The sequence below is a fragment of the Urtica dioica genome, chromosome 5 (genome assembly GCF_054948205.1).
Source record: "Urtica dioica subsp. dioica isolate 48M chromosome 5, U.dioica_male_clone48M_v1_H2, whole genome shotgun sequence".
Taxonomy (NCBI): Eukaryota; Viridiplantae; Streptophyta; class Magnoliopsida; order Rosales; family Urticaceae; genus Urtica; species Urtica dioica.
The window spans coordinates 14,220,988-14,241,171 of NC_142760.1; the positions used below are offsets into that span (position 1 = coordinate 14,220,988).

A 20,184-nucleotide genomic window follows, 5' to 3' on the forward strand; every position below is an offset into this window, starting at 1 on the left:
AAGCAAGTCCTGAGTTCCCTTTCCTTTCCTTTACTGGAGTGTTCTTGGCTTTTACTTTGACTTCTTGAGGATTGAGCTTTGTTTTGATTCTTGTTGGGGCTTCTTCCTCTGCCATAATTACTTTCACCGCCTGAATTGTTGCGTTCAGTTTTGAGCTCAAATTCCTTAGACCTCAAAGCTGACACCACCTCTTCTCGAGAGATCTCCGTACGGCCATACTTGATAGCAGTCTTGACTTCCTTGTAGGCTTCTGGAAGAGAATTGAGAATGATGATCGCTTGGTTCTCATCGCTAAGAGCTTCCTTGTCACCGGAGTTAGCGAGTTCGATCGTCATCTTGAGAAACTCATCAAGATTCTCTTCCAAAGACTTTGCTGTGCTCATTCTGTACCCAAACAGTCTCTCTTTAAGATAGATCTTGTTAGTGAGAGACTTTACCTGAAACAGGGAATCCAATTTTCTCCAAATCTTCGCCGGTGTGTCTTCGCTGTCAACCAAGCGAATCACCGAGTCTGATAGATGGAAGATGATTGTCCCTGTAGCAATCTCTAAGACCTCGTTCTTCTCTTCCTCTGTCGTTCCTTTTGGCCACACTATTGGATCGTCAATCGCCTTAAGAAGGCGTTGTTGAGCCAAGAGAGCTCTGATCTTCCGTCGCCAAATTCTGAAATCGCCATTGCCATCGAATTTCTCGATGTCGATCATCATACTTGGCGTAGACCAGTTTTCTTGGGCAATTACAATGGCGTTGTTGGAGTCGGTGTTGATCAACGACGAATCTTGATCCTCAATTTCTGTAACTCTTCCACCGGCCTCAGATTTCACCTCCTTGTCCCCCAAGATGAAGAACTAGGGTGCCAAGAACCTTCATCGATGATTTTCGATCGCCACGAGGCTCTGATACCACTGTTAGGATTCCTATCCTAGTTCTTTTGGACAATACAGCGAACAGATAAAGCTCAAGATAAGAACACACGAAGATTGTTTACGAGGTTCGGCAAACACGCCTACTCCCCGGAATTCCCCACAGAAATTCGTTGCACTAAATCTTTCCGATCAAAACACACCCAGGAACACTATCGATTCCTCGAAGACTCACAATCCGAGTTCTTCGATGCCAAAACATAGAGAAACGTGTGACCTAAGCTACCCGGAGAAGAAAGAATTTCCCGATCTCTCAGCCGCTCAAACACTCTCCCAATACTCTGTGTACAATGTGTAAACCTCTGATAAAACCAAAAGACTCTCTAAGAAAAAAGAAACTAGCTAGACTACGTGGTGCTTTATACTACCACGATTACAGACATTGACTCTAACTAACTCTAACAACTTATGCCACGCTGGCAGCTGACTAAACATATATATATATATATATATATATATATATATATATATATATATTCAATTCACAAGTATAAGAAATGGATGAAAAAGACACAATTTTCCTCTAGGTGACGAAACAAATGAGAGAAATATTACCAATGATTCATTTAGTGAGAGTCAATGCAAAAACGAAGCTACGAAAAATCTCTATTATAGCAAAATGGTTGAGAAATCTCTAATTCCATTGGAACACAAATTAGTTGAAACTTAAACTTATGGCTCTTACATGTGAGAGTTTCTTTGCCCAGTTCATATACAAAACTCCTAATGCTTAAGGCTTGAGTGAATCCCCGAGACCCGGAGGCATTCCTAAACTCTGTGCGAGATCACTCATCCGGTCTTTCATGGCCTGCAAGAATAATTTTAAATTTAGCACACAAAATTGAAGTGGTGATTTTTTCAACCTCGTGCTTTGCAAAAACAAAACAATGAAAATTTCATACCAACACACTCTTTTGATGGGCATCCTTATAGGCCTCCGTGACCAGAAGAGAGAGTTTCTGCATTACAAAGCAAACATATAAACATCATTTCTCATTATAAACATATAAACATCATTTCTCATTATAAACATATAAACTCAATAAACATATTCGTGCAGAGAACAGAAATGGTAATTGAAAATCTAGGACGAGTAGATAAAAAGCATGATGTCCTTATTTGGTGCACACAGAAGCGCAACATATTAACAGACTTAACATGGTTACAATTTCGAAATTTTTTGTTAAAACACGATCTAATTCTGAAGAAACTTTTATTTAGTGTTTTTTAGCATTAGAAATTAGAATACAGCATAATTAGTTTCTTTTATAAAATTAACAAGTTACTTAAGTAGACAAATATGTTTTAAGTTTCATAGGAGATAGATTTCATTAAAAAGTTCAATATTTATATGTAAATGACTAAAATGTCACAAAATCAATAGTTTGAGAACCATTCTTTTTTCTTTATTTTTGGAAAATGTTTGAGGACCAATCTGCTCAGGAAACTATTTAGGTATCAAAGTGCAACTCGCATAAAAGTTCAATGACTATTTAAGCCAAACAGTCAAACAACAATGGTACCGCACATTGAATATGCATCAGACTCTAAAAACGGGATACAATGCGAGATACATAGTTCATATGGAAACAATGCAATATTTTAGTGTGGATATATAATACATTATCAGTGTACATAATTCCATTTGCAATTAAATCAATCTTGAGTCCATTCTTATCCCTCATTCGAGATTGGTCTAGCGACCTCTTGTTTGTGTTTTGCATTCGCTTCACTAAACTTCTCTCATTTTATTTATTGGGTTCCTTATAAAAATTTTGAAAAAATGGTCAACAGAATCCAGTAAAGAACTTACTTCGGGTCCTAACTCCATTGCAGCTTCAGTAATCTCTGTGCGTATGGGCTGCTGATTTCCAGATAGCGTTACCTGAAATGTAACGTAAAAAAAAATTGCTATTGCTATTAACTATGATCATCAGTTATAATAATCCTAACAAGCTTTTACAAGATTCAAGTCTATGCAATACAAAGGTTGAGGAATAGAACATGACATATTATCTCATATTTGCACAAGAAAAATGCCATATTGCATAAGATAGGGTACAAATATATGTCTAGAGAGAGAGAGAGAGAGAGAAAGATACCTTTATTAGCTCACCTTCACAATAACCATCAAACTCTGCTCTGCAAATATGATAGAAAAATGGTAAAACTCAAAAATAAGGGGATACCCAAAAAAAAATATAAGAAAAAAGATTATTTGTAACATACGCAGCAAGCTCTTTTTGTACTCGAACTGCCTCAACTTGGACAACCATCTGCGCTTTCTTCACAGTGTCATATAGATTTGCCATGTTTCCAAATATTCCTGCCTAAAAGTAAACGGACATATATAAGTTGAGAGGCCATTAAAAAACAGCATTATGGTTACAAAAACACCATATTTAATATTTTGAATTTGACTTATAGTAACAATATACATTTCTCACACAAACTATACGTTACACCCAAACACAAGCCATAAACATCAATACCTTCCTCACAAAAATTTATCCTCTATTACCTAGCACAGCTTAAAATCATGAAAAATCATTGCGACACAATACTTCTGTGTAAGTAAGTAAAGAATAATAATTTCACTTCAGACCGGACGTGGCTGTAACGTTTCACGAAATGAAGCTATATCAAAATTACATAAACATTATCACGACTTGAATATGAAAAAGATAAAATTAGTATGAGTTGATTAACCTTTGAGTCATTCCCATTCTCATTGTTTTCCTTCTTCCCCCCGAATAGACCATGCACGCAAAGAGATCGCCGGCTATGTCCCACATTCCGATATGAGTTTGAAGAAACCTTCTTACCAACAATGTTTGCATTCGAACTTAAGTTACCTGTAAAAACACGAGAAGAGTTATGATTAATCAATATAGGGTATAAAATGTTACCATAGTTTATCAACCTAAATAACACTTCTCTAGAGTTCTCTTTACCACATACAACAGAACCCTAAACGTCACCTTCCAAGATTAAAAAAATAGCAAAAATGCACAAACAAAAGAAAAGACAGTCTTTTGAACAAATAGCATTTTGTTTCTTTGTATTTTTATTCATGTAAATTATTGGAAAAAAATATACATTGGAAATAAAACACAAAACAAAAAAATAGCTTCAATTTTCAATCTTTTTTCTTATAAAAAATACCCAATTTCTTCAAATAAGAGTTACTTAGCTCTGTGCAACAGTGACACGCTATTCTTTTTTAATTATCATCTAAATTACGATAAATCACAGAGAAACAATACAGTGAAAAGAAAATGCGGACATGGTTTTTCAATATCCCTCATTTCTTTTCATACAGAACTTCAAATTCCAGAGAGAGAGAGATGAGAGTTACAGAGTGAAAGAGCAGAACGGCTTTGTTGCTTCCTATCAGTGACTCCGAGTCCTCGTGGATTCGATACCTGACCCGTCACGGGAACCGCTGAAGCCATTGTCGAAGCTAGTAGAGGGAGGGAGGGAGGGAGGGAGAGAGAGAGAGAGAGAGAGATAAGAGGTTTTTATTATTATTATTATTTGTTTTTAGTTTATATAAAGGGTTTTTGAGTAAAAAGTGGTCTGAAATACACTGGATTAGTTTATGAAGTAGTGGGTTGGGTTCATGTAAACTAAGTGACAGACCAATGGGATGTGAATGTTAGAAAAAAAAAAAAAAAAATTATGTAGTCCAATAATCCGCCATTCTACTCCCGTTTCTTTCTCTATTAGATTTCGTCTAAATATCTTCCACATGGAAGGTTTTATACTCGTCTATTTTTATCTTTATCATTGGAATCTGATATTAATCATTTTAGTTTTATAATTTTTGCACTTATATATTTATGAAAACTCTATTTTTTTAGTAACTTTAAAATGGTAATGTAACTAGATAACCTTCTTAAAACATTGATATTACATTTTATTCAACATTTAGTTAATAATTGAAAATTAGTCACTCATATTATTAATTAACTAAAATTAACAAAAATACTATTTCCTAATACGATTTCTCGGATAGTATTTACGAGACACATGCCAAAGTGGAAAGCTGGCACTTGCGTCGTTTTGAGATCCTTGAGTCACCTTTCGGTCAGGCTCGAAAAGGTCACAACGTCTAGTTGGAGACGAACCTGAACCGTTGTTATCTCAAGAGGGCCTTAGGAAAGAAGATAAGACTTCCTTCAGTCAAAAGAAAGTCATAGCAAATTAGGTTAGACCCAAATAGCCACGACCTTCAAGGGTCTTTAGAAGGGTCGATCGAGGTGGTGGCAGTGGCTCTCTGTGTCTCTCCTTCTTCTTGGTTGGATGGGCCTTCGATCTTGGTCACCTAGCAAAAGAGGAATCTTGAGATATAGGGGCGCAGAGGGGTTTCCTCTAACACGTGCTCCAACACTCAATATAAGTCTGATGACTATTTGAGGTGGTAGCTTTTGTCCTTGTCTCCTTTAGTTTAAAGAGAAAGTGGGGAAAGATGGTAACTTTGGCTTTAATATGCTTGGTTCAAGAGAATTTATATATATATATATATATATATATATATATAGAGAGAGAGAGAGAGAGAGAAAGATGTTTGGCATGGTTTTTTCTTAGTGAAGTTGTAAACTTAGGATATTTTTCTCCAAATTGGAGAGAACTTACCTCCAAATTGTGAAGTTGTTGCCCCGGGCGAAGGGTCTAGCTCGGCCATGGCCCTGGGAAAAAGTGGCTTGGTCTGGCCATGACCCTGGTTGAGGTGGTTAGGCCCGACCATGGCCTGGTGGCGTGCTGCATGTCTTGATGGCGCACCATGATGACATGTCTTGATCATGTGTAATCGTTTATTTATGTACATTTTTTATTTGGACTTGTTCAGTCATTGACTGAGTACGCACTGTGTAATGGTTCTGTAGAATTTATTAGAGTTTAATTATCGTCAAAATTTACACCCCACTTTCTGGGGTGTGACATCATGCATGTGGTGCATCTAAGTGGCGTGCCATGACTTTATACGCGGCTTGTTTTGATGGCGCGCCTCAATGACGTGTTGCGGACTTGCTTGTGACATGCCTCAATGGGGTGTTGTTGACGTGGAATTTCCGAGGTCAATAATTACGAATATTATATGTTTAATATTTGATTTCTTGCTTTGAGGTGGGTTAAATTTTCCTAAAAGGGAATGTGAACTTTCTGCTTAAAGAGATGAACCAGTGATTTCTAGACAAAGCTTGGTAAAATAGAGGAAGTTGCTAGTTATGTGTTATTAATAATTGGCCAGAACTATACGTGTCCCTTCTTGGACTTGTTTTTGCATATTTATATTACGGATACCAATGTCAAACTCATGTAATGAGATTCATACGTTAATATCCCCGCAATTAAGCTCTATAAAAAGAAAAAAGTAGTTAATACATCCATTTTATAGGTCAAAATTTCTTTCCTTTACTTTGTCGATTCTCGAATATGTTTTTCCACATTATTCTCCTTCATCAAACTAATTGCGCAGCTCAAACTCCTTCATTTAATCTCGTGCAGACGAGCCTGACCTCATGCTATTGGAAGGAAATGGAAATTCCATTTCCAATAAGTCACCTTCCATTGTTTATTGGAAATGGTATTTCCATTTCCAATTTTGGTGCCTTCCATTACTTATTGGAAATGGAATTTCCGTTAACCATAATGGAAATCCATATTTCCATTAACTTCCAATAAAGAATTAAAAAAAATAAAAAATCAAACAACAGCCAATAGTCTATAGCCAATGTCTACTTTTTGCAATTTATTTCCTCTTCTGCTACAAATATATACACTGACACACACACACACATCCCCCTCTTCTTTCTCTCTCCTTGCCAACGGTACAATGCGCCTGACATCCTTCCGAACCCCCTGTACCGCTTCCGACACGTGGCGAAAATTTGTCTTCCATTTCCGAGGCCTACGGTACATGGTAGTACCGTGAGACACACGCAGGTAAAGGAATTCCTTCCTTCCGTCTGGTTCCGAACCATGAAGCCAGGATGAGCCTGACCCAATTTGGCCTAACTAGTTAGGCATGTCTTATCAACGAAGTTATGTACCAACATTCAGCCCCCTAGTTCGGCAAGTATATATTACTTGTGGAACTAAAACACAGCTTTGATTCTCGCGCCGATTTGCTTTCCTGTTCTAATCCCCAATATTTTATTTTCGTTAATACCCTTTGAATCCATGTGTTCCCACACGGCTCGCCTACTTGTTCTTTCACTATTGGCCCATAGAGAAAAACAAATCATTGCTAGGACTGGTAATTATTTTTTCTTCCTTTCAAATCAGGCTACGTCTAAATGTCTCACTGCTTCACCTTCTTTACTGTCAGCTGTTTGCACGTCACGTCGCTTCGACTATTTATTGTCAATGATGTCCACAAAAAGAGTTGTAGTCTTTACTTATATACATTTGATGTAATAAAGTCTCACGAATACTCTTGCTTGTAATTGCTTATTTATTAATAAAAGTTGAAACGTTCATTCATTCTTCCTTGTCTGAAGCTTTATGATAAAACCTTAGTCTTTAGTCCATAAACAAACCTAACAACATATGAAGAGACAAATGTAGATTTGCATGAACAAACTCTTCATGGTTTGCTTAACCATAGCTCTGATACCATTTGTTGGGATTGATCTAGGGTTTAAGAAAAAGTTTAACGATTCGGGTAAGCAGCGAAATTTTAAAAATTTTCTTTTAACAAGTAAAACGATTTTACTAACCTAGAAAAAGAGCAAGCACATGTAAATATAAACTATTATGAGCATAATAAATTTACTAACCTTTTTAGAACCTTGAACGTCGAGAAGCTTTTGAAAAGTTGCAACGTTCGTCACTCTCGCAGCACGTCTCTCTTCTTTCCTCGGCAACACGAGCAACCATGATAGTTTCTATCACAAAAATCACTCGAGAGAAAACGAATTAGTGAGTGGGCACTTTTAAACACGACGACTCAAGAACAAGTCTCAAAGTCGAAGAGCTAAAACACTAGGTCAAATGTGGACCTAGGTGCCAAAACAAAAACCGAAAATAACTAGAGAGACAGAGAGAGGATCCGCCACAATGTCTAGAGAGAGAAACTCTCAATCTCTAACTTATGTGGGATGAGAAAATGAGAGGACTGAGGGCTCTATTTATAGGAGAAGGATAACCTTCAAAAAGTAGTTTCCTTTTCTCTATAGAATATCACATATTCATGAGGAAATATTATTTCCTCTTTTTCACACCTCATGGGCGTCCAACGTGCTTCATGGAAGCTTTGGATTTGTTTCCTCATTTGATTCCTTCTCTCTTGGCCGAAAATCAACTTTCCTTCTAGAGGAAATTTGTTTCCTCTTTTTCTTTTGGCAAGTATCTTCATACATTAATGCACAAAATAATCTCTCTTTCACACTAGGGCTGCACGAATTTTAGTCTCCCATTCCCTTGGGTTGGACGACCAAAAGGCTTCTAGAAAGGCTTTCTAGATTTTTCTTTATTTGTTCATGACAACATAAAAAAACCCCAATAAGAATTTTCAAGTAAAATTCTTTGAAATGAAATTAATTCACAAGGCCCAATGAACACATCATGGCCGAGTGATTTAAGTCATCATATGATCATGTCAAAAAATTTATTGACATTCATTTCATGCCATGTCCAAAAAGACAAAATTACCCTTTTGACAATTTTCGTAAAACTTGTCTCGTTCTTGTTATGACTTAGCTTCTAGTTTAACTATTTCTACTCGATGTGATTTATGACAGTGACCTCATGGATCCAAATGAACAAAGCTTGAGCTAAACACTTGGACTCAAAAGTTCATAAACCTTTTCCAAGTTCTAGCTTAATGTCAACTGACTCCACTAAAGAGTTGACTCTGAAATCACTCGGTTCAAATGAATATAATTTCTACTCAAGAATTCTACTTAATTGTAATGAGTGGATCCATTGAATATTATCTATGTTTACCCTTCATGAATATCATCAACTAGATGAGATTTAAAAAAATTACCATTTTACCCTTCTAGCTGTTATTTCCTCTACTCCTTTGTCGCTTGTGAATAAGTTAGAAACAATGTATTGACGATGAGCTAACAAGTCACATTGATTCATCAAAAAGAGTCATGACTCAATTTGGACACTGGCCAGTTCATTTATTCACATTCCAAGGAACAAAGCATGAGGTGATATACATTGCATTTCAGCAATTTTGTACATGAATTCCATATCTATGAGAACTTCACAAAGTTACTCATGACATCTTCATAACTTAGTACTTCACCAATAGGTTCTGTTGGGAACCACATAGTGAGCCCTAACTCTGACTTTCTCAAATGAGAATACGTAAGCTATGAAATGACATGTCTCATTTCAGGATTAAGGTAAGCATGATGCAATTCATACGTAGTGACTTCGAGACATAAGAGGTTAAATGGTTTGTTCTTATTTTGTTTCTAGAAGTGCACTGGTCAATTCAGTACCTTCGGAAGATACCTAGAAGAACTATAGAGTCTCCAACTCTCAATGCCTCATAACCAGACATCATAGATTCTCCTAACAATCGTACTGAGGTCAATAGTCTTTTGACACTTAGATTGCGAATATATCGTTTTAAGCAAACTACGAAGAGTTTGTTCATGCAAATCTACATTTGTCTCTTCGTAAGTTGTTAAGTTTGTTTATGGACTAAAGACTAATGTTTTATCATAAAGCTTCAAACAGACAATGAGGAATGAATGAATGAACGTTACATCTTTTTATTAATGAATAAGAAATTACAAGCAAGAGTCTTCATGAGACTTTATTACATCAAATGTACAAAATAAAGACTACAACTCTTCTTGTGGGCACCATTGAGAACAATTCATTTACTCTATATATATGTATATATACATTTATTTAAGAGAACAAATAAATAATGTAATAAAATAATTTAGATATATGTGTTTCTAAATATGTGTGTTCATTTAAAATATATAAATAATATTTTCTATTAATAATATCTATTGTTTATGATTTTTTTACTTTAATATTATTAATACATAATAATGTATAATATAATATATTTAATGTAGGGTGGTCCGGTGGTGTAATTGTACTAGAGTCTAGATTCATTGAAAATATGAAATGATGTATTGGAAATATGGAAACGTTTGGGTAATAATAAACTAATATTGTTTGTATCTATCTCTCTCTCTCTCTCTCTCTCTCTCTCTCTCTCTCTCTCTCGCCAACTCTCCATTTTCCCACTCAAAAGCAATAGCAATGACGTGACACTACAACTTGTACCATCAAATTAAAAAAAAAACTGCTACACTAATATTAAACGTGACACTACATCTCTCTCTCTCTCTCTCTCTCTCTCTCTCTCTCTCTCTCTCTCTCTCTCTCTCTCTCTCTCCTTCTTCTTCTTCTTCTTCTTCTTCTTTAACATCGATTTTTTTAAATAAATCTCGCCGAAATTGTGATTACAAAGGAAACGAATTTCTTGGATCTCCCCCGAAATTCCCCGACAAATTGTTGGATTTGAACGTCAGTGATCCGAAAAAAATGAAAGTCGCCGAAAATCCTCGCTCCGTCGCCGAAACCTGGTCGTCTTCTTCACTGCTACAACACACCAGACTTTCGTTTTTTTTTCCTTTTTCTACGACTTTCGGAAATGTTCGACGAATAAACATGGTTTTTATACTAAAAATGAAACGAAAACTACCAGTCGTTTTTTGGGCGAAACGACACGCCGTTTCCTGGAAATTCGCTCGGCATAAAACGACGAAACGACACCTTAGCCTATCGTCGGCCGTTGACCCACCGGAAACGAATTTCTCGGCGAAAATTCTGGAAATTCATCGGCATTTTTTTCCTTGCTTAAAACAATATATTCGCAATCTAAGGATCAAGGGACTATTGATATCAGTACAATTGTTGTGGGACATTGAGAGTTGGACACTTTATAGTTCTTCTAGGTATCTTCGGAAGCTACTGAATTGACCAGTGCACTTTTAGAGACAAAATAAGAACAAACCATTTAACCTCTTATGTCTCCAAGTCACTACGTATGAATTGCATCATGCTTACCTCAATTCTTACATGAGACATGTCATTTCATAGTTTACGTATTCTCATTTGAGAAAGTCAGAGTTCGGATTCACTATGTGATTCTTAACAAGACCTATTGGTGAAGTACTAATTTATGAAGATGTCACGAGTAACTTTGTGAAGCTCTCATAGATATGGAATTCATGTACAAGATTGCTGAAATGCAATGTATATAACCTCATGTTTTGTTCCTTGGAATGTGAATAAATGAACTGGCCAGTGTCCAAATTGAGTCATGACTCTTTTGGATGAAACAATGAGACTTGTTAGCTCCTCGTCAATACATTGTTTCTAACTTATTCACAAGCGACAAATGAGTTGAAGAAATAACAACTAGAAGGGTAAAATGATAATTTTGTAAATCCTGACTAGCTGATGATATTCATGAAGGGTAAACATAGATAACATTAAGTGGATCCACTCATAACAATTTAGTTGAATTCTTGAGTAGAAAATAAATTCGTTTGAACCGAGAGATTCTCAGTGTCAACTCTTTAGTGGAGTCAGTTGACATTAAGGTAAACTTGGAAAAGGTTTGTGACCTTTTGAGTCCAAGTATTTTAGCTCAAGCTTTGTTCATTTGGATCCATGAGGTCACTGTCACAAATCATATCAAGTAGGAATAGTTAAACTAGAAGCTAAGTCAAAACAAGAACAAGACAAGTTTTACGAAAATTGTCTAAAGGGTATTTTTGTCTTTTTGGACATAGGATGAAATGAATGTCAATAAACGTTTTGACATTGTCATATGATGACAAATAAAACTTAAACCACTCGGCCATGAAGAGATTATTGGGCCTTGAGGATTAATTTCATTTGATAGAATTTTACTTGAAAATTCTTAATGGGATTTTCTTATGTTGTCATGAACAAGTGAAGAAAAATCTAGAAACACCTTCAAGAAGCCCCATGTTGCACGTCCAACCCAAAAAAAAGGGAGACCAATTTTGTGCATTAATGTATGAAGATACTTGCCAAAAGAAAAAGATGAAACAAATTTCCTCTACAAGGAAAGAGCATGGGCGGCAATTAGAGGCAAGAGAGAAGCAAAACAAATAAGGAAACAAATCTTGCATGACAAGCCTTGGACGTGTGACCTTAATAGAACAAGGGCAATATTTGCTCAAGAATATGTGATATTCTATAGAAGAGAAAACTACTTTATTGAAGGTAAAACCTCTCCTATAAATAGAGCTCACATTCCTCTCATTTTATTCATTCCAAAATTTTAGAGATTGAGGGCTTCTCTCTCTAGAACCTCTTGGCCGATCCCTCTCTCTCTCTCTCTCTAAGTTTTCTTTCGTTTTTGTTTTGGCACCTAGGTCCACATTTCACCTAGTGTTTTAGCTCTTCAACTTTAAGACTTGTTCTTGAGTCGTCGTGCTTAAAAGTGCCCACACACTAATTCCTTTATTTTTCGAGTGATTATTGTGATAGAAACTTTTGTGGTTCCTCGAGTTCCCAAGGAAAGAAGAGATACGTGCTGCGAGGGGAGACGAACGTTTCAACCTTCCTAAGGCTTCTCAACGTTCAAGCTTCTCATATGGTAGTAAACATATAATGCTCATTTATAGTTTTATTTATATGTACTTGCTCTTTGTCTAGGTTAGTAAAAACGTTTTACTTGTTTTAAAGAAAATTTTTAAATTCCGCCGCTTGCTCGAAGCGTTAAATCTTTTCTTAACCCTATATCAATTCCAACATTATTTCCACGCGATTGTGTCGATAAAAATATCTCTAGTATTCAAAAAGCATTTGCACATTTGTATGTAAAAAAAAAAAAATTTAACTCTTCATCACTCTCAAATTCTTCATCCGAAGTGATCCTCAACTTTTTCTAAGGTATTATTTTTCTCTCTTCTGCCATTTTTTCTTGCATGCTTAGAATACAAAGATTAATCTTCTCTTTTATATTTCCTGCTATAACCATTGTCATTCGTATGTTTTTATATGCCGGTTCCTGTTACGACAGATTACCGATAAAAAAAATTGTGAAATCTTTGAAATGTCTCTTAAGAAAACATTTCTTGAGACTTCGTGAAATCTTCGAAGAAAACAAACGTTTTGAAGATCCTCCGGTTTTGTTCCTGGCTCGTGAACTGAAATTCAGTTGCCGATTGTTGTTGTAGTCGTCTAGGATTCCGGGACGAATTTCTATTCTTCGAAGAAAGTACGAATATTCTATTGCATGTTAGACTTGTATTCCCGTGCGGTCTAAATATGGGATTTGTACGTGGGAATAAAATGTGGCCCAACTATAATACCTATTAGGTGTTTAATAATAATATGATTAAATTCTATTAGTAAATTGAATAAATGTAATTTTCCTATATACACTGATGTTGTGTCTATATAAAGAGAAACTCAGGGGATTTGTCCACTCTCAATCCACTACGTAGTTTTCTTATACCATCAACAGAAAGCTCACAAGTCTAAAGGGGTCAAGAGAGATAAATCAATTCCGGTGATTCTGTCATTGCTATCGTCACTCTCGTCATCTATTGAGGTAGACTTTCTCACTCTCTAATGATATATGAAAATCACATAAAAATATATAGTTTTAAGATATTGGCTATTTAGGATAGTTCAAATTAATGCCTATAGTACCAGACCTTTGATTGTTGAACTATTGATTTTCCAATTGAATTGTTATATTCCGCTATTTGTTACTGGGCGTTGTTGGGTGATGTATGCTCGCACTGAAATTTATTGCCTAACCGATGATCTAGTGAGTGTGTTTGTTTTGGTACTAGATCCAATTGAATTGAATTTGGCCGCATAAAGATTGATCTGATGTGTCAATGTGTTTGATCAAATTATTGTTATTGTGAAATTTATTGAGAATTTATTCTTTTAATCGGTGTTTTCGTTTGTTTTGGGTTTTGCCCATGTGTCAAGAATAATGGAAATTGATGGTCTAATTCTTTTATGTCACATGCCGACTAATTTTGCTCGATAGATAGTCGGGACGTGCGACATTTATGGTGCTTCACTAGCAAGTGAGCCTATTAATTGTCTGCAAGGCAACAAAAGATAATGATCAACCACAAAATAACATTATAACAAGCCATAGGGACCACATCATTCACACACAAACACATATCGACAGGCATATGGGTAAACAAACTAACGATCAAGCAATCATACATAGGGACACGACACAGCAATCATTGAAACAAAATGAATCTACTTGTCTATTAATATCAAACGGGAAGGTTACATGGCAAGTTTGATATCTCCGGTGGTGGATTTAGGATCATTCCTCTCATGCCTTTCCATCACCCTTCCCTAAAGAAGAAAAACGAACATTTAACTAACTCACAATAGTAAACATTAAACAGGCTGATGAAGCAAACAAAATTGCTCAGGGACTTGTGTGCAAATATTTTTTGGAGGACAAAATAAGAGGTCTCTAACATTCACCCCCACTAATTCTATTGATTCCATCATCAGGCTTACAAAAAGGAAATTGTAAGTACAATCTACCAAAAATACTTAGTACGGGGCACGAGGCCATAAATTTACTTACGATTTTGGACGAACTTGTACTTTTTAAATGAACCTAGTACTCTACCCCCTCTCATGACAAGAGTTGTTGATGTCGGTGACAGTTGACTTGCTTCCTTGAACTCTTCAATCTTGTGCTTGAAGTCTTCTAAGTCTTATGCACACTCCCAGGTTGATTCTTCATCTCATGCATCCTTCCACTTAACGAGGAGTTCCCAACGCTATTTTTGTTGGATCTTGACGTAGCGGTCTGCAAGAATAGTGTCCACCTCCTTAGTAATCTTCTTGCATAGTGGTCCCTTCATGGGCGAGCGATTGTCTTTGTTCTGGGATGTGTCTTCTTTGTTGGAGCCGTAGGGTCTTAGGTTGTTGACATGAAAGATGAGATGCATCTTCATCCAAGGCTTGGTGTCGACCTTGTAAGACACCTTGCCTACCTTCTCGAGGAAGATCAACGGGCCTTCGTACATTCAAAACAGGCGCTTGTCTCTTGCTTGGTGATACATCACTTGTCTTGGCATCAACTTGAGGAGGACTTGATCCCAAAGTTTGAACTCGATCGGTCATCGATCTTGGTCTACCCACTTTTTCATTCTCTTCACGGCCTTCTCTAGGTAGGCTCGAGAAATCTCATGGTTGTCTCCCCATTACTTGCTAAATTTGTAGGCGCACGGATTCTTGCCCACGTACTCATGAATAGAAAGAGACATCAAGGGTTATTGGCCTTGGACTTCCTCAAAGGAACTGAGAGACGTAGCCGAGCTTTTGTGTCACGACCCTTGAGCGCCTGCTCGCCACAAGCCGCGACCGGTCAATTCGAATATTACCTAATCACAACATCGTATATAAATATCAAGCATATAATAAATAAACATACATAATAAAGTAAATACTTATATTAAACATAAGTTTGGTGCGGTAATAAGTATAAAAGTGGTTATACAAAACTCCCAGAGAATTTTTCATTTTTAGTTTTCACACTTTGAGTCATATAATGACTCTTATATATATACAAGCTCCCGGCTTTGCGTATATATGCAAGCTCCTTGTTGCTCATTCTGTCTCCCCGATGCGGCCTACTTTTCCATCTCGACTGAGATCTTGTTCTTTTTCGCGAATCGCTTTGCCTTGGGCTGACGGCTTCAGAAGGTGCTGCAATACGCAAGGCTCTCTTTACGACGTTGGCATAAGTGCGAGGTCCTCTTATCTCCGCTATCCCCTTGGCTCACGATATCCACGTTGAGACCATGCATGTACTTCATGTTGTGAGCTTGATCAGTAGGGACTAGGGAAAGAGAAAACCTTACTAACGTGACGAACTTTGTCGTATACTCTAATACAAACATCAAACCTTGTCGCAGGCTCATAAACTCGTGTACCTTGTTCGACAGGTTAGCCTTGCTCAAGTATTTTCTGTGGAACAAATTGAGGAAATGAATTTACGTCATCGAGTAGACATCCTCAGCCCGCCATCACCTCCCACCAGCCCTTAGCCTCGTCCTCTAGCTGGTTCACGTCGCAAGCCACTCTCTCAGTATCTGACAACTACATGTAGTTGAAGATCTGCTAGATCTTCTTGACCCAGTTTTCAGCTGCGGCCAGGTCAACATGACCGTGAAACGCCGGAGGCTTCTATTTACGAAACCACTCATACACTGTCTTGCCCACTGGAGGAAGGACGTCATGAATTCGGAAGTTAAGTTCTTCAAGACAATCCACGGACACTGGCGGTGGACTCTAACGTCATTCTTCCGGAACTAGAGGCACTGGTTATTGTTGAGGCGGCACGTTCAACCTTCTTAAGAGCTATGCGATCGTGCGATTTTGCATATCCAGCTGCTCCGCAAACCTCTGCTTCAGCTCGTCCCATTGGGTTGCGTCAGCAACTTGTCTCTCTACTGCTGATCTCTGTGAGTTTGCCGCTGAAGCATTCCCGGCATTAGACGGGTCTCGTCTAGGTCCCATGCTTTCTCAATTCTACACATAGAAGGGGCAATATCAACACCCAATCGTAATTCAAAATGAGATTTCACCAAAATGTCACATATATACATAGAACAAAAGATATATACAACCTGCATTTATACAACTACTATCTACACATCACATGGCAACTATCACTATCCATATATCTATAGACTTCAAAAAGAGACTATCCTTCTTCGAGGCTTAGCCGAACGGGCTCCAAAAAGAACTACCACAACCCGTTAAGAGAAAACAAAAGGTACATCCACCACTACTGCCTAACTACTCGCCAGATCGATCAGAGGTAAGTCCTCCTCTTGATCATCTTCTGCAGGATCCTCGTCTTGGTCCTCCTCGGGGTTTTCCTCGAGGTCGTCCTCTACGGGGTCTCCGGGTCCTCCACATTTCCATCGTCCTCGTGCGCGTCAACCTCCTCGTCATCATCGTCAGGGACCTCCTCGACAACTGGTAGAGCGACCAACATGGGGATGATTGGCAGTTGAACCACTTGCTGAGCTGGGGGTACTCGTGTACCGCCCCTTGTCTGAAAAAAAACTTGACTCGCTGCCGAAGAACGGTATTCGAGGGATAGTCATTGTTGTCGCTGTTTTTCGGACAACGATTTAGGAGTCTAAGGCGGTTTGACCCAAGGCCGGACCAAGTGGTCTCGCCTTGACTCGAGCGTGTCGGGCTTGGTATCCCAAGCCGTCCCTTAGCTGTTGGTGGTGTTAATCTCGTCCAAGCACCTAAAAAGCAAACAGAAAGAGGTGTGAACTACAAAGGGGAAACAGAGGGGGTGCCTCTGTTTACCTCTCCGACGCTCAACATTAGTAGGATTGAGGTGGATATAGAGGGTTTAGGTGTTTAGAGGCCGAGACGTGAGAGAAACGAGCGAGGTACGACTTCGACAGCGTTTCAGTACTCAAGAATGGATTACCTGGGTCAAGGGAGAGACCCTTGTATTTATAGGCGGCCAAGAGGTGGTTTGAAGACCCTTTGGCCGAGTGAGCATGCTTGAGTCGGCCATTGACCCCTTCAATGGTTGGGTCGGCCAATGGCCGAGTGAACATGGTGATGAGGTTCACTCGGCCATTGGCCGAGTGAAAAGCTTGGGCCGGCTGAGGTTCACTCGGCCATTGGCCGAGTGAACTCCTGGAAGGTTCACTCGGCCAATGGCCGAGTGAACTGCATGGGCGGCTGGAAGGTTCACTCGGCCATTAGCCGAGTGAACTGCTGGAAGGTTCACTCAGCCAATGGCCGAGTGAACTGCCTGGGCGGCTGGAAGGTTCACTCGGCCATTGGCCGAGTGAACTGCTGGAAGGTTCACTCGGCCATTGGCCGAGTGAACTGCTGGAAGGTTCACTCGGCCATTGGCCGAGTGAACTGCTGGAGGGTTCACTCGGCCAATGGCCGAGTGACCTGCCCAATGGCCGAGTGAGCCATTGGCTCGGCCAATGGCCGAGTGAGCCATTGACTCGACCAATGGCCGGGCAAGGCTTTTGACTTGGCCATTGGTTTGGGCCGGCCCCTGGTTGGGTCAGGGTTTCGTCGTTCAAGACCTCGCACCAGCCACGCGGGTTAAAGAGACGCCTTTGTCCTCGTCGGCCCCAGACGGGCCTACAACATTAGCCCCCCGAGTTTCTGGTCGAGCGTAGGTCGAGTGGAAACTCAAAATCTACGCTTTTACGTGGATGCGGGACGAACGCTCTCGGGTTTGCGTCACGGGGAACGGCCTTTGCGCGTCGCGAGTGACGACCTTCGCGCGTCACGAGGGACGACTGTATTGCGTCGTGAGGGACGACTTTATTGCGTTGCGAGGGATGACTATGCGCCGCAAGGGACGGCTTTTGTTCCGAGTTGATCGTGCGTGGCTCATTTTCTCGACCTACCAATAAAGGCGTGATCGATTTGCACGGCTTTACTGTGCGCGACTTATTTTCTCGACCTACCAATGAAGGCGTGATCGATTGGCACGGCTTATTTTCTCGACCTACCAATGAAGGCGTGATCGATTGGCTCGGCTTTACTGTGCGCGGCTTGTTTTCTCGACCCACCAATGAAGGCGTGATCGATTAGCACGACTTTATTGTGCGTGGCTTATTTTCTCGACCCACCAATGAAGGCGTGATCGATTAGCACGACTTTATTGTGCGTGGCTTATTTTCTTGACCCACCAACGAAGGCATGATCGGTTAGCATGACTTTATTATGCGTGGCTTATTTTCTCGACCCACCAACGAAGGCGTGATCGATTAGCACGACTTTATTGTGCGTGGCTTATTTTCTCGACCCACCAATGAAGGCGTGATCGATTAGCACGACTTTATTGTGCGTGGCTTATTTTCTCGACCCACCAATGAAGGCGTGATCGATTAGCACGACTTTATTGTGCGTGGCTTATTTTCTCGACCCACCAATGAAGGCGTGATCGATTAGCACGACTTTATTGTGCGTGACTTATTTTCTCGACCCACCAATGAAGGCGTGATCGATTAGCACGACTTTATTGTGCATGGCTTATTTTCTCGACCCACCAATGAAGGCGTGATCGATTAGCACGACTTTATTATACGTGGCTTATTTTCTCAACCCACCAATGAAGGTGTGATCGATTAGCACGACTTTATTATACGTGGCTTATTTTCTCGACCCACCAATGAAGGTGTGATCGATTAGCACGACTTTATTGTGCGTGGCTTATTTTCTCGACCCACCAACGAAGGCGTGATCGATTAGCACGACTTTATTGTGCGTGGCTTATTTTCTCGACCCACCAACGAAGGCGTGATCGATTAGCACGACTTTATTATGCGTGGCTTATTTTCTCGACCCACCAATGAAGGTGTGATCGATTAGCACGACTTTAATGTGCGTGGCTTATTTTCTCGACCCACCAATGAAGGCGTGATCGATTAGCACGACTTTATTGTGCGTGGCTTATTTTCTCGACCCACCAATGAAGGCGTGATCGATTAGCACGACTTGGGCCTCGGGGGGCCTTGGTGTCACGTTTGTGTGACCTGGTTTTCCGTGGACGCTGGCTAGACCAGATACGTCCGGCGGGCGCGAGCCTTTGAAACCCATTTGAAATTTGCTGCCTTTCGGCTCACGAGCTGGGCGGCGAGCGCGGACTCGGGACTCAACTCGAGGACTCATGTAGAGCCTGCACGAGGAGTTACGTGAAGAGTCGGCACGAGGAGTATCAGTCGACTCGTGGACTCGGGCTCGACTCGAGGAATGAACTCATCTCGAGGAGACATGTGGAGTCGGCACGAGGAGTATCAATCGCCTCGTGGACTCGAACTCGACTCGAGGGACGTACTCATCTCGAGGAGTTACGTGGAGAGTTGGCACGAGGAGTATCTGTCAACTCGTGGACTCGGACTCAACTCGAGGACTCATGTAGAGCCTGCACGAGGAGTATCAGTCAACTCGTGGACTCGGACTCGACTCGAGGACTCATGTAGAGCCTGCACGAGGAGTTACGTAAAGAGTCGGCACGACGAGTATCAGTCGACTCGTAGACTCGGGACTCAACTCGAGGACTCATGTAGAGCCTGCACGAGGAGTTACGTGAAGAGTCGGCACGAGGAGTATCAGTCGACTCGTGGACTCGGGCTCGACTCGAGGAATGAACTCATCTCGAGGAGACATGTGGAGTCGGCACGAGGAGTATCAATCGCCTCGTGGACTCGAACTCGACTCGAGG

The 20,184-nt window shown here is 39.8% G+C and overlaps 1 protein-coding gene across 1 annotated transcript; it reads right to left on the reverse strand.

The window, feature by feature from the left end:
• Nucleotides 1–1,463: 1,463 nt before the first annotated feature.
• LOC149397542 (nucleoid-associated protein At4g30620, chloroplastic-like) lies at nucleotides 1,464–4,453 on the reverse strand. Its single transcript, XM_089616114.1, has 7 exons — nucleotides 4,282–4,453; nucleotides 3,633–3,778; nucleotides 3,153–3,253; nucleotides 3,026–3,065; nucleotides 2,737–2,808; nucleotides 1,826–1,882; nucleotides 1,464–1,731 (listed from the first exon to the last, which is right to left on the reverse strand). The coding sequence occupies exons 1-7, from the start codon at nucleotides 4,376–4,378 to the stop codon at nucleotides 1,654–1,656; spliced, it is 591 nt and encodes a 196-aa protein (XP_089472240.1). The 5' UTR covers nucleotides 4,379–4,453; the 3' UTR covers nucleotides 1,464–1,653.
• Between the last annotated feature and the right edge of the window lie 15,731 nt (nucleotides 4,454–20,184).